Source organism: Lathyrus oleraceus, chromosome 5 (genome assembly GCF_024323335.1).
Source record: "Lathyrus oleraceus cultivar Zhongwan6 chromosome 5, CAAS_Psat_ZW6_1.0, whole genome shotgun sequence".
Classification (NCBI taxonomy): Eukaryota; Viridiplantae; Streptophyta; class Magnoliopsida; order Fabales; family Fabaceae; genus Lathyrus; species Lathyrus oleraceus.
This window is the reverse complement of record NC_066583.1, coordinates 287231844-287244377: the sequence shown is the minus strand read 5'-3', so window position 1 is coordinate 287244377 and position 12534 is coordinate 287231844. Positions and strand designations below refer to the sequence as shown.

General features: G+C 35.9%; 1 protein-coding gene across 1 annotated transcript; it reads right to left on the bottom strand.

Annotated features, from left to right (window-relative positions):
• Positions 1-10957: 10957 nt before the first annotated feature.
• On the bottom strand, positions 10958-12298 carry LOC127088166 (ATP-dependent Clp protease proteolytic subunit-related protein 2, chloroplastic). The gene is made up of 6 exons (XM_051029088.1): positions 12209-12298; positions 12076-12119; positions 11920-11998; positions 11667-11787; positions 11229-11366; positions 10958-11116 (listed from the first exon to the last, which is right to left on the bottom strand). The coding sequence occupies exons 1-6, from the start codon at positions 12262-12264 to the stop codon at positions 10973-10975; spliced, it is 582 nt and encodes a 193-aa protein (XP_050885045.1). The 5' UTR covers positions 12265-12298; the 3' UTR covers positions 10958-10972.
• Between the last annotated feature and the right edge of the window lie 236 nt (positions 12299-12534).

Sequence of the window (12534 nt, the reverse complement as noted above, 5' to 3'; positions counted from 1 at the left end):
AGCAAGTTGCTAAAAAGCAAAGCAAATCAAGTTCAGAGAACTTAAGCAACTAAAGTACCAAATCTGCAGGGCAGGGTTGGTTCAAGTGTTTTTGCTCTTGGATACTTGAAACAGACGTTCCCTAGGCTTTGAAATGATGGATGATGAAGTTCTTTCAGCTTAAGAATACTTGGGAATAGACAAACCATGATCTGCCATTGTTGTGCATTGAAGAAAAACAGAATGAGGGGAGGGTTCCAGCTGGGGATTTAATGCTTGAATAAGCCTCCAAATATTGTCCAAATGATGGAACAATGAAGAACACTCGAGGGTTTTTTGAAGTTTTGCAGAAAAATGCAAAAGTATGAAATTGCAAAGTTAGAGAGAATGCAGGTTTTTTGTCGTGGAGGCTGTGTCTCTAGGGTTCTGAAATGTCAGAAAAGTTGCTTATATGTGACTGTTTAGCATTGGTTTAGGAAGTGCTAAACTTGTTTATGCTAAATGAAGTGATTTGCAAAAGTTGCTAATTTTGACACAAGGCATATGGAGGGTGTATGGCTGCACGAATGGGCCTGGAAACAGGCTGTACATGACCAAGTTATTTGCTGTTTTCTGTTGCTCATGAAGTGCTGTCCTTGTTTTACTTATTTCAAACCATTTGCAAAAATTGCCAATTTTGCACCTATGCACAAAATGGTAGTATGGTAATGGTATGAGCACAAATTGGACTTGGAACATGTTGCAAATATCCTATGAAACAAATCCCAATTGGCCAAAGTGAGAAAAATTCAATAAATCAAAAAGTCAATGGTTGGTCAAACTTGATTTTTAAATGGAACAAGTCAAAAAATGCCATTTTGATTGGCAAGGTTTTGGTTCATGAAATTTATATTTTTGGAAAGAGGAGGAAAAATGTGGTTTGTAGGAAAAAACCCCACCAAATTTGGCCTTATGGTTCATGAGATATGGCTTGTTGAAGTTCAAGATTTTGTGAAAATGATTTGATCATATCTTGACAACCATGCATGGGATTTGAGAGTTCTTGGACTTTTTGAAAATGGGAGAACAAGATCTTCAACTTTCATGTTGGGCAAAAATTCATTGGAAGCTTGTATCATGATGCAAGTTGAGGATCAAGAAGTTTCCATTTTTGGCAGTTGAAATTACAGGTCCACTTTCTATTTTGGGAAATTTTCTGATTGGCTTCAAATTCTTCAATGATGTTGATTGCCATGATACATGAGGCCTATAAGGACATGAATAAGCTTTCTCAAACCATTTCCATCCATCAAAACTATAGAATCAACCACAGTTGACCAACTTTGACTTTCTAGGGTTTTTGACTGTCTATGCACTGACTGATGAATTCCAAACCCTAATTCCTTGAGACCTTGACTTCAAATGATGTCCCAAGTTGTATGGACTCTTGATGATTGATCATGGTGCCCAAATTCTGCAAGAATGGCCACCATCCACTGCTTTGACTGACTGTTGACTGTCTTAGGGTTTTTTTTCTGGCTATGCATGAACTGATGACCTCTGAGCCTTCAACCCTTGACTTGAACACTTCAAATGGACCTTCAAGTCATGTGAACTTGTTGGACAAACCCTAGGGCCTTTGCTCCTTGAGAAACACCCTTGCTTGATTGGCGGGCTGATTTCCTGATCAGTTTGACCTAATTCTTGACTTGCTTGCTCTTGAGGCAACTGGGGACAATGCAATGCTATGCAATGGATCATGATATGCTATGACCTAATATGAGATGGTATGCACAATGATAGGTGCAAATTTGAGGTGCTACACAAGCTCAACAGTCCAGTCAAATATTTTTTAGGGTTTTTGTTGTTTATTAGGTATTTTAAGGTCCTAAGGCCACAAGCACAAACAAAATACACAAACAAATACATACAATCACAATATATGGCTCAAATGAGCAAAGTGAAAATGGCATAAACATAAACAAGTAAAGTGATATGTAAATGACAATGAATGGTAAATGACTTGAAATTAAATTACATAAAATAAATGACTTAAAAGTAGAAGCAATATTAATAAAAATTAGTCAAACATTAGTCAAAGTTAATTATATGTTAGTAGTGTTTTGCTTTTCAATTGGTCAAGTCATTATTTGGAGAACATTCAACCATCTATTCACAAGCATGGATCTTTGAACCAAGACATCTTCCAAAGGAAGGAAAAAAAGGCCAAGTTTCCACACAATACCATGAAAGATGGGAGACTTAAAATCTCACTTACTAGAATGTTATGCCTTTAGGGTCAAATTTAGCTCTATGTTAAGCAATCGTAATTGGACTTATGTAGAAGTCACAACTATCTGAGGTCGGGCAATAAAAATTTAGGTGCTAATGCATGTTAGAGATTTGGTATAATGAACCAAACTCTTAAAACATACCACACACTAAAAGAAAAAGATCAAAAGGGATGGACCTATCTCATCCATACTTGTATTGGTTCATCTGACACAAGGTCATTGATGAACCAATTAGCCTTAGGATATTGAGATTTCATTGGTCAATGAAAGGGATATGAAAGAATGGGGATGAAGATGAAGAGGGAGGGGAAATGAGAGAAACACAAATTGTTCATGGGAGGAATATTATCAAATTAAAATCATTCATTCATTTTGGGAGATGAAATGTACATTTCATCAATCCCCTAAATCCAAGGCTTCTAATCAAATAAAAGTCAAATCAATCTTGACCAAAGCCCAAACAAATAGTCAAACATTACAAGACCATAAAAATGGCTCAACATAATTTTTACACAATTAATCAATAAAAAATCAAATTAAAAAGGCATTAAAATACAAATTAGTTTGGTGAAAACCTAAAACCTCTTCAAAATACCAAATAAATGACCAAGAGACTTATCCTTGGTCAAACAAGGTCAAATGACCTTAGACAAAAAATTTCATGATTTTTAAAAGGATAAAGGTATTTTTAAACAATTAAAAATATGCACTAAAATATTTAATTCATAAAAAAAATCAAAATTAATCCAAAAAATGATTTTAATTTAGAAAATAAAAGAGAAAAATATTTAAATATTTTTGGTGAAAGCCCCATATTTTTTGGATTAAAAATGAAATTAATATGAATTAAACAAAATAAATGGATTAAATGAAAAAAATCAGAAAATAAAAAGATAATAAAAAAAGCAAGGGCCATCAGATCTCCCTCATTAATTGAGGTGGCATATCTGATGACCACGCGCTAAGGTGCACCAAACACATGAGTCGAGCGTGCTGCAACATTAGTCAAACAAAACAAAGGCTAGAATTAAAACATGGAATCAAGATCAGATGATTGGAAAGCTGTCAACACACCACCGGAGCCCTAGCTCCGGTCATCTTCTCCGGTGAGGACCACCGGACTAGTCCAACCAAAAATTCATGAAAAATGAAAAATGAATACACTAATTTGAAGAAAAAATGCTCAGGAGCACGAATCTGACCTCCATTTCTTCCAATTCCAAGTATATTGAAAGATACATGGATTTGAAATTTGAGGTCCATGATCTGAGTTGCTTCAATTTGACCTCCAAGCAACTTAATCTTGATGCCTACATTGGTAGGACTTCAGCAAACCAAAAATCACAAGAATAGTGAAGAATTAAGTGAGAATCGAAAAGATGAAGTTTCTGATTTTTCACCTTCAAGTTGCTTCAATTTTGCTTGATCTTAATCTGGATTTGCTTGATTCCTCTTCCTCTTGCTTGCAGTGATCAATTGAGATGAAAATAGCAATGAATTCTTGGAGTTTGAATTTTAAAATAGAAGGTGAAATTCAAACTCGATTTCAATTGAAGTCTTCAAGAATTATATGTGTTGGTTTTATGTGTTGGCATCAATTTTGGTAAAACCTAGAGTTTTCACAAGTTGTCACAAGTGTTATCTTGAAATGAGATAACAGGTTCCTGCAGGGTGTTTAAATAAAGGTTGTGCAGGATTTTGCTGAGATGTCAGACCCGATGCCAAGACATCTATATACAGAACATTCAGTCTGAATGTTATGTATTTTGTGATTGTGCTTTTTATGCTAATCTCTGTGTGATTGATGTGATGATTGAACGCGCCATTCAATTAGTAATTAAAACCAAATTGATTTATTTTCCAACAAGATATGATCAGCTGTCATAAGAAGATACGAATTGAAAATAGTTTTAGGGTTTTATGATGTCCAAGCCCAGTCAAACACTTCTATATAAAGGGCATGGAAAACCTGGTTTTATACACAAGAAATAATGAACGAAATAGTGAGAGAGAATAAGGGTTTTAGTCTTGTGTGAGCGTGTGTATTGTGAGCCATTCATTGATCCAATGATGATTGAATTGGACTGACTTTTGAGTTGTAATTTGTCCACTCTAAGCTTTGAAGCATGAGTGTGTGTTTACTTGGTTGAAGCTTTTAAGAAAGATCAAGTATGTGTTCTTGAAGAATGTCTTCTTTCATTGTAATATTTGTTTTTACATCACTGCTGTGATTGAGGGGCAGTGAGTAAGATCTCTTATCTAAGAGTTCTTAGATAGAAGTCACACGGGTAGAGATTAGATGAAAAGACTGTAACTTGAAGTTGTTTACTAAGAGTCTTTGAACTAATTCTATTTAGTGGATTTCCTTCTTGGCTTGGTATCCCCCAGACGTAGGTGAGTTTGCACCGAACTGGGTTAACAATTGCTTGTGTTACTTGTACTATTGTTCTTTATCTTTTATCCTGTTTATATTGTTTAGATATTAGTGTCGTGACATTACCTTCAACATCTCATATCTGATACCAGAATTTCAATTGGTATCAGAGAAGGTATCCTGCTTTGGTTCTGGGTGAGATCTTGGGACGTTACTTTCTGGTACTATGGATAGAGACGGAGGATTTGTTCATAGACCACCAATTCTGGATGGATCTAACTATGACTACTGGAAACCTCAAATGTAGCCTTCCTGAAATCTTTGGATAATAAGGCTTGGAAGGTTGTTCTAATAGGCTGGGAACATCCAGTTATTACTAAGGAAGGAGAAGTTACAACTGATAAGAAGGCTGAGGAACAATGGACCAAGGAGGAGGATGAACTAGCCCTTGGAAACTCTAAAGCATTGAATGCTATATTCATTGGGGTTGATAAGAACATCTTCAGACTAGTGAAAAACTATGAGGTGGCTAAAGATGCTTGGAATATTCTCAAAACCACTCATGAAGGTACCTCTAGAGTAAAAATGTCTAGACTGCAGCTTCTTACTACCAAGTTTGAAAATTTGAGGATCCAAGAAGATGAAAATATTCATGACTTTCATATGAATATCCTTGAAATTGCTAATGCCTCAGGAGCCCTAGGTGAGAAGATGTCAGATGAAAAACTATTGAGGAAAATTCTCAGGTCACTTCCCAAGCGATTTGCCATGAAAGTGACAGCCATAGAAGAATCTCAAGACATATGCAATATGAGAGTGGATGAGCTAATTGGATCCCTCCAAACATTTGAGTTGGGAATGAGTGATGGATCTGAAAAGAAAGTCAAAAGCATAGCCTTCATGTCAAACACTGAAAAGAAAGAGGAAGAAAGTGGTCAAGATATTGATGAAGATCTGGCAAATGATGTAGCATTACTGGGGTGACAGTTCAATAAACTCCTGAAAAAGATGGATGCAAGGTCTAAGTCAAATGTCAAGAACAACTCATTTGACATCAGTTGATGCTGGAAGAAGAACAAGGTCTGATGAAAAGTCCAAACCAGGAAAAGGAGTTCAGTGATATGAATGTGATGGGTATGGACACATTAGAGCTGAATGTGGAACCTACCTCAAGAAACAGAAGAAGAGTATTGTTGCTACTTGGTCTGATGAAAGTGAAACAGAAGGAGAGTCTGCAAAGCTTGTGACTGCCTTGACTAGAAGATGGGGTTCTGATGTAGACTCAAGTGATAATGAAGTAACCTTTGATGAGTTAGCCACTACCTACAGAAAGTTGTGTTACAGAAGTGAAGAAGTATGTCAACAAGTGGAAAATCAGAAGAAACTGATAACATAACTGGAGGATGAGAATACAGAACACTTGGAAACCATATCTAAGCTGAAGATTGAAGCAGTGTTCTTGAACTCCGAACTGGATGAGATGACAAAGTATGTCAGAATGCTAAACAATGGATTTGACACCTTAGACAAAATCCTCCAGACTGGAAAAATGGCAGGAGACAAGTTTGGCCTTGGGTTCAATGAATCCAAACCTGAGTGCAGTCACACTGGTAGCAAACCAAAGATATCACATAATGTGTCACAACATCATAAGGAAAGACAACATAAAGGAAAACACCAAAGATGGAGATGTCATTACTGTGGAAAATTTGGCCATATAAAACCATTCTGTTTTAAGTTGTATGGCTATCCTAGTCCTTCTCATCATCAACCTAGACCCAAATACCACATCCCTGTCAACAGAAAACAGTAGGTTCCTAGGACTGGTGCTACTAACCTGATAGCTCACACTTCCTTTAGAGTTTCAGCCAAAGAAGACTGGTATTTTGACAGTGGATGCTCCAGACACATGACTGGAAGCAAAAACCTGCTAATTGACCTTCATCCTCATGCCACCAGCTATGTAACCTTTGGAGATGGAGAAAAGGGTGAAATCAAGGGGATTGTAAAGCTAAACCTCCATGGAGTCCCTAACCTTGACAATGTGCTACTTATTAAAGTACTGACTACAAACCTAATCAGCATCAGTCAACTATGTGACCAAGGTCTAAATGTAAACTTCACAAAAACTGAATGTCTGATTACGAATAAAGAAAAAGAAGTGATCATGAAAGGAGTCGGGTCTAAGGATAACTGCTATATGTGGAGTTCTCAAGAAACTGGTTATTCATCAATATGTACACTAGACAAAGAAGAAGAAGTGAAGCTATGACATCAAAAATTGGGCCACTGGCATCTTAAAGGAATGAAGAGGATTATATTTGTTGAAGCTGTCAGAGGAATCCCAAACTTAAAGATTGATGAAGGAAGAGTTTGTGGGGAGTGTTAGATTGGAAAACCGACAAAGATGTCATATCAGAAGCTCAGACATGACACCACTTCCAGAGTGATGGAACTTCTCTACATGGACTTGATGGGACCTATGAAGGTGGAATGTCTTGGTGGGAAAAAGTATGCTTATGTGGTGGTGGATGACTTCTCCAGATACACCTGGGTTTTATAAGGGAAAAATCTGATGTATTTGAGGTATTCAAAGATCTTTGCCTAAGACTTCAAAGAGAAAAAGAAAGTCAGGTTATCAGAATCAGAAGTGATCATGGGAAAGAATTTGAGAACAATAAATTTGCTGGATTATGTTCATCTGAAGGAATTACTCATGAGTTCTCATCTCCCATTACCCCTCAGCAAAATGGTGGGGTAGAAAGGAAAAATAGAACTCTCCAAGAATCTGCAAGAGCTATGATTCATGCTAAGAAATTGCCCTACCACTTCTAGGCTGAAGCTATGAACACAGCCTGCTATGTTCAAAATAGAGTAACCTTGAAGAAAGGGACACCTACTACCTTATATGAAGTCTGGAAAGGAAGAAGACCTATTGTCAAATACTTCCATGTGTTTGGTAGTAAATGTTATATCCTGAATGATCATGAACAAAGAAGGAAGATGGATCCCAAGAGTGATGAAGGAATATTTATGGGTTACTCAACAAACAGCAAAGCTTTTAGAGTCTTTAATTCCAGAATAAAAGTAATGATGGAATCTATCAATGTTGTGGTTGATGATCAATAGACTGATGTCACAGACGATGTTGAGACATCTCTAAATGATGCCCCAGCTGATTTCCCATACAAAAGTAATGAGACTGAACTCACTCAAGCAGAACCTGAAGCTGGCAAAATTAATAAGGGACCCTCTATCAGAATTCAGAAGGATCATCCTAAAGATCTCATTATAGGAGATCCAAATAAAGGGGTCACAACTAGATCAAGGGAAGTGATCTCACATGGCTGTTTTGTGTCCAAGATTGAGCCCAAGAATGTCAAAGAAGCCTTAACTGGTGAATTCTGGATCAATGCCATGCAGGAAGAGTTAGGCTAATTCAAGAGAAATGTAGTATGGGAACTGGTTCCAAGACCTGAAAGAATAAATGTTATTGGCACAAAGTAGGTTTACAAGAATAAATCTGATGAACAAGGGGTGGTTACTAAAAATAAAGCAAGATTGGTAGAACAAGGATACACTCAAGTTGAAGGAGTTGACTTTGATGAAACATTTTCCCCTGTAGCTCGCCTTGAGTCCATTAGACTATTGCTTGGAGTGGCATGTATTCTGAAGTTTAAACTATTCCAAATGGATGTAAAAAGTGCCTTCTTGGATGGTTACTTAAATGAGGAAGTGTATGTTGAACAACCTAATGGGTTTACAGATCCAAATCTTCCAAAGCATGTGTATAAGTTGAGGAAAGCCCTCTATGGTTTGAAACAAGCTCCTAGGGCTTGGTATGATAGACTCACAGTGTTTCTCATTGACAATGGATACAGGAAGGGAGGCATTGATAAGACCTTATTTGTTAAAAATGAAGGAGGAAACTCATGGTGGCTCAGATATATCTGGATGATATTGTGTTTGGTGGGATGTCAAATAAGATGGTCGAACATTTTGTTAAACAAATGCAGTCTGAATTTGAAATGAGCCTTGTTGGAGAGCTGACCTATTTTCTTAGGCTACAAGTTAAGCAGGTGGAAGATTCTATCTTCCTATCTCAAAGCAAATATGCCAAAAACATTGTTAAGAAGTTTGGCATGGAGAATGCAAGTCATAAAAGGACACATGCTCCTACTCATCTGAAAGTTTCTAAAGATGAAAATGGTGTTAATGTAGATCAAAGTCTCTACAGAAGCATGATAGGGAGTCTGCTATATCTCATAGCAAGCAGATCTGGCATTGCTTTTGCTGTAGGTGTTTGTGCTAGATATCAAGCTGAACCAAAAGTCAGTCACATAAACCAAGTGAAAAGGATACTGAAATATGTCAATGGCACCAGTGATTATGGGATGATGTACACTCATGGATCTGGATCTGTGCTAACTGGATACTGTGATGCTGATTGGGCTGGAAGTGCTAATGATAGGAAAAGCACATCAGGAGGATGCTTCTTCTTGGGGAAAAACTTAATATCATGGTTTAGTAAGAAACAAAATTGTGTGTCTCTGTCCACTGCTGAAGCTGAATACATAGCAGCTGGAAGTAGTTGTTCTCAACTGGTTTGGATGAAATAGATGTTGACTGAATACAATGTCATGCAAGATGTCATGACATTGTACTGTGACAACCTGAGTGCTATAAATATTTCTAAGAATCCTATTCAGCACAACAGGACAAAACATATTGATATTCGTCATCATTTTATTAGAGAACTAGTGGAAGATAAAATCATAGTCCTAGAGCATGTTGCTACTGAAATGCAGTTAGCTGATATCTTTACAAAGGCCTTGGATGCAAATCAATTTGAATTTCTAAGAGGGGAATTAGGGATTTGTATTTATGAGAATTTGTAGCAATTAATTTGGAGTGGAAAAGTTAATAAAATTGTTGTCTGCCTACTTAAAATGAAGTGCCACATTCACTACGCCAAAAAAGACCTATGAGAGCGCTTTTTTTGGCCTTTAAAAGCGCTTAAAAGCGCTGCCGTAGGTGGCGCTGCTATAGGTTTTAGCAGCGCTTTTTGTTTACTAAAAAGCGCTGCTAAAGGTTGTCAATAGAGAGCGCTTTTAGTAAAAAGCGCTGCTAAAGGTGGTATATAGACAACCTTTAAGAGCGCTTTTTACTAAAAAGCGCTCTCTATTGACAACCTTTAGCAGCGCTTTTTAGTAAAAAGCGCTCTTAAAGGTTGTCTATTGACAACCTTTAGCAGCGCTTTTTACTAAAAAGCGCTGTCTTTTCCTCTAGTAAAATAACAAAACGCTGCCTTCAGTTTAAGCCTACCATTTCAACCTGTAATATTTTTTGGGAATAATCCCATAAACCTGTAAATCAAGCCTCTCTAATTCAAGCATTTGGAGTCATAATTCAAGCATTTGTAATTTTTTAAACCAACACAAGCAAACCAACACAAGAATGAACACATTTGGAGTCATAATTCAAGCAAACCAACACAAGGATAGATAGGCACTGAACACATTTGGAGTCATAATTCAAGCATTTGTAATTTTTTAAAGCAAACCAACACAAGAATGAACACATTAATCTATCCATGAAATTAAAGATATCACTAAAATTATAAAGAACTATACACAAGTCAAAACTAATATGTTATACGGCCTATTTGGAGTCATAACTAATCTGTTAAAAATATAAAGAACTATACACTTGCCAACCAGAAACCATTCTTCATCAAAGTATTCATGTTATTTTGAAACCATTATATACTAATTAATCTTTTCTCAATAAAATATTGACACAATTCCTCCTTGATTTGTTCCAACTGCAGTCTCGTGTAATGAGCACACTTGTATTCATCAAAGTACTACATAACAAAACATAATATGCATGATTTAGTTAAAAGTAATAAATAATATGAAATATTCGATAAATATTAAAACAAATCCTAAGTTATAAATCCATACCGTGATTGGAATCTCTATTTGATTCATATTAATGATTTCCCTCATAAACCTCATTACAAAGTATCCGCAATCGATACCGTTGCGCTGTAGAGGACACTACATAGAAAAATAAATAAGAATGTATAGTTATCTTTTCTTATCAAGTAGCAACACTATTATAAGCAAAATTGTGAAAATTAAAGTACCTGCACTTTTATTTGTGTATAGTACAAAAAGATTACTTCTGTAGGTAAGTACCAAGTCCATTCAACATGTCATCTCTAATTATATTAAGAAAGTAAATCTCTAACTATACAACTCCTTAACAAAGATAATCTTTAATTATATTAAGAACGCAAAATCTCTAACCATAAATCACCGTACTATGACAAGCTAAACTTCTAAAAGACAGTAGGATAATACAACACCTTTTGTCCAGCTGCAAGAAGAAATGATGCCATATTATAAGCTTGGCCCACACAATGAGTGGCTATAGGAGTCTCCAAGCTCTGCATGGTATCATAGAGAGCCAAGCATGGTGTAAGCTGCAAATGATGAAATTTTAAGCAAGTTAAATACCTGATAGTCAAAAGGAACATGAAGAAAGAAACAAAAGGATGTAATTATTGATCTCCTAACACTAGAATCATTACTTACCTCCCCACCAGGACCATTAATGTACAAATAGAGAAACCTGGTGTTATCTATACTGTCAAGATACAGCAAAGTTGCCAATATTTGATTACTAAATTCTTCATTTATCTCTTGTGCAATGAAGACAACACGTTCTCGATACTGCATCAAATAATGCACAAGTTCTTTTTAGAAATTAACTTAATGAAAAAGAATTCGATGTTTATATGAGATCCATGACTGTATGACAAAGTAAACCAATATCACTTAGATAGGTAGTCTATTATCTTTGAAAAAATGTGTTTGTGTCCGTGTCCGTGTCCATGTCAGAAACCGATTTTTCAAGTTATTACTTGTGTCAACATGGCTTGAGTGTAGTGTTGGTGACGTATTTTCGGTGTCCATGTTTCATAGTCTATGACTATTGCCTAATGATAAATATATTCAGATATAACAACTTACAAGGGCATTCCATAAATCAATCCATTGCCAAGAATCTTCACCAGGTGTTTTATAGCGTACTCTAGGAGTTCCAATGGGCATCATTAGAAATTGTGCCCTAACTGGCTTCTGGTTAGCATACCTGAAAACATGAAAAATTTGACACCGTTTGCATCAATCTTTTTATACAATGAAATATAACTTTTGTAAAAACCCTTCTAGTGTATTTTGGCGTAAAAATAGTGTTTTCAGATTTAGGGTATCTGAGAATTACCGGAAACTGAGAACTTTGTTAACTTTACCGAAAAACTGAGCATTTACGCTAGATGAAACGGAAGACGCTCCAAAAGAACCTGCAATTGAAAATAGTGAGCGAAAAACGAAAGAAAGGGGTGAAAATTGAATAAGAAAAAGAAAGAAATGGGCGCACGTGAAGATTGGAGTTTCAATCCAGAGTAGATTTTAGTGGAAACACTGCAATGGAAAAAGCGAAAACACGGTGAGAATTAGTTGAAATTGAATTGAATAATTTACAGGAAGGGATAGAAGAGGGAGATTTTGACCTAGGTGGAGAACAAACACGAGGGGTTGAAACGGCGGCGTAAGGTGAAACCGCCATGTTGAAGTGAACGACGAGGTAGCGGATAGGGAAATGAAAGTTGAGCTGTGTTTCAAAACTTCAACAAGGAGTAAAAAGTATTCCTATTTGTTTTTTATAATAATAAATTTAATCATGTAAGATAATTTAATTAGAGATTAAAGATAATGTCGATTAAATTAAATTAGTTTTATATTATCATATAATAGAATATCATCAATAAAATTATAATATTTTATTATACCATATTAATATTTTAAAATTATTTTTTTTATTTTATAGAATATTTGG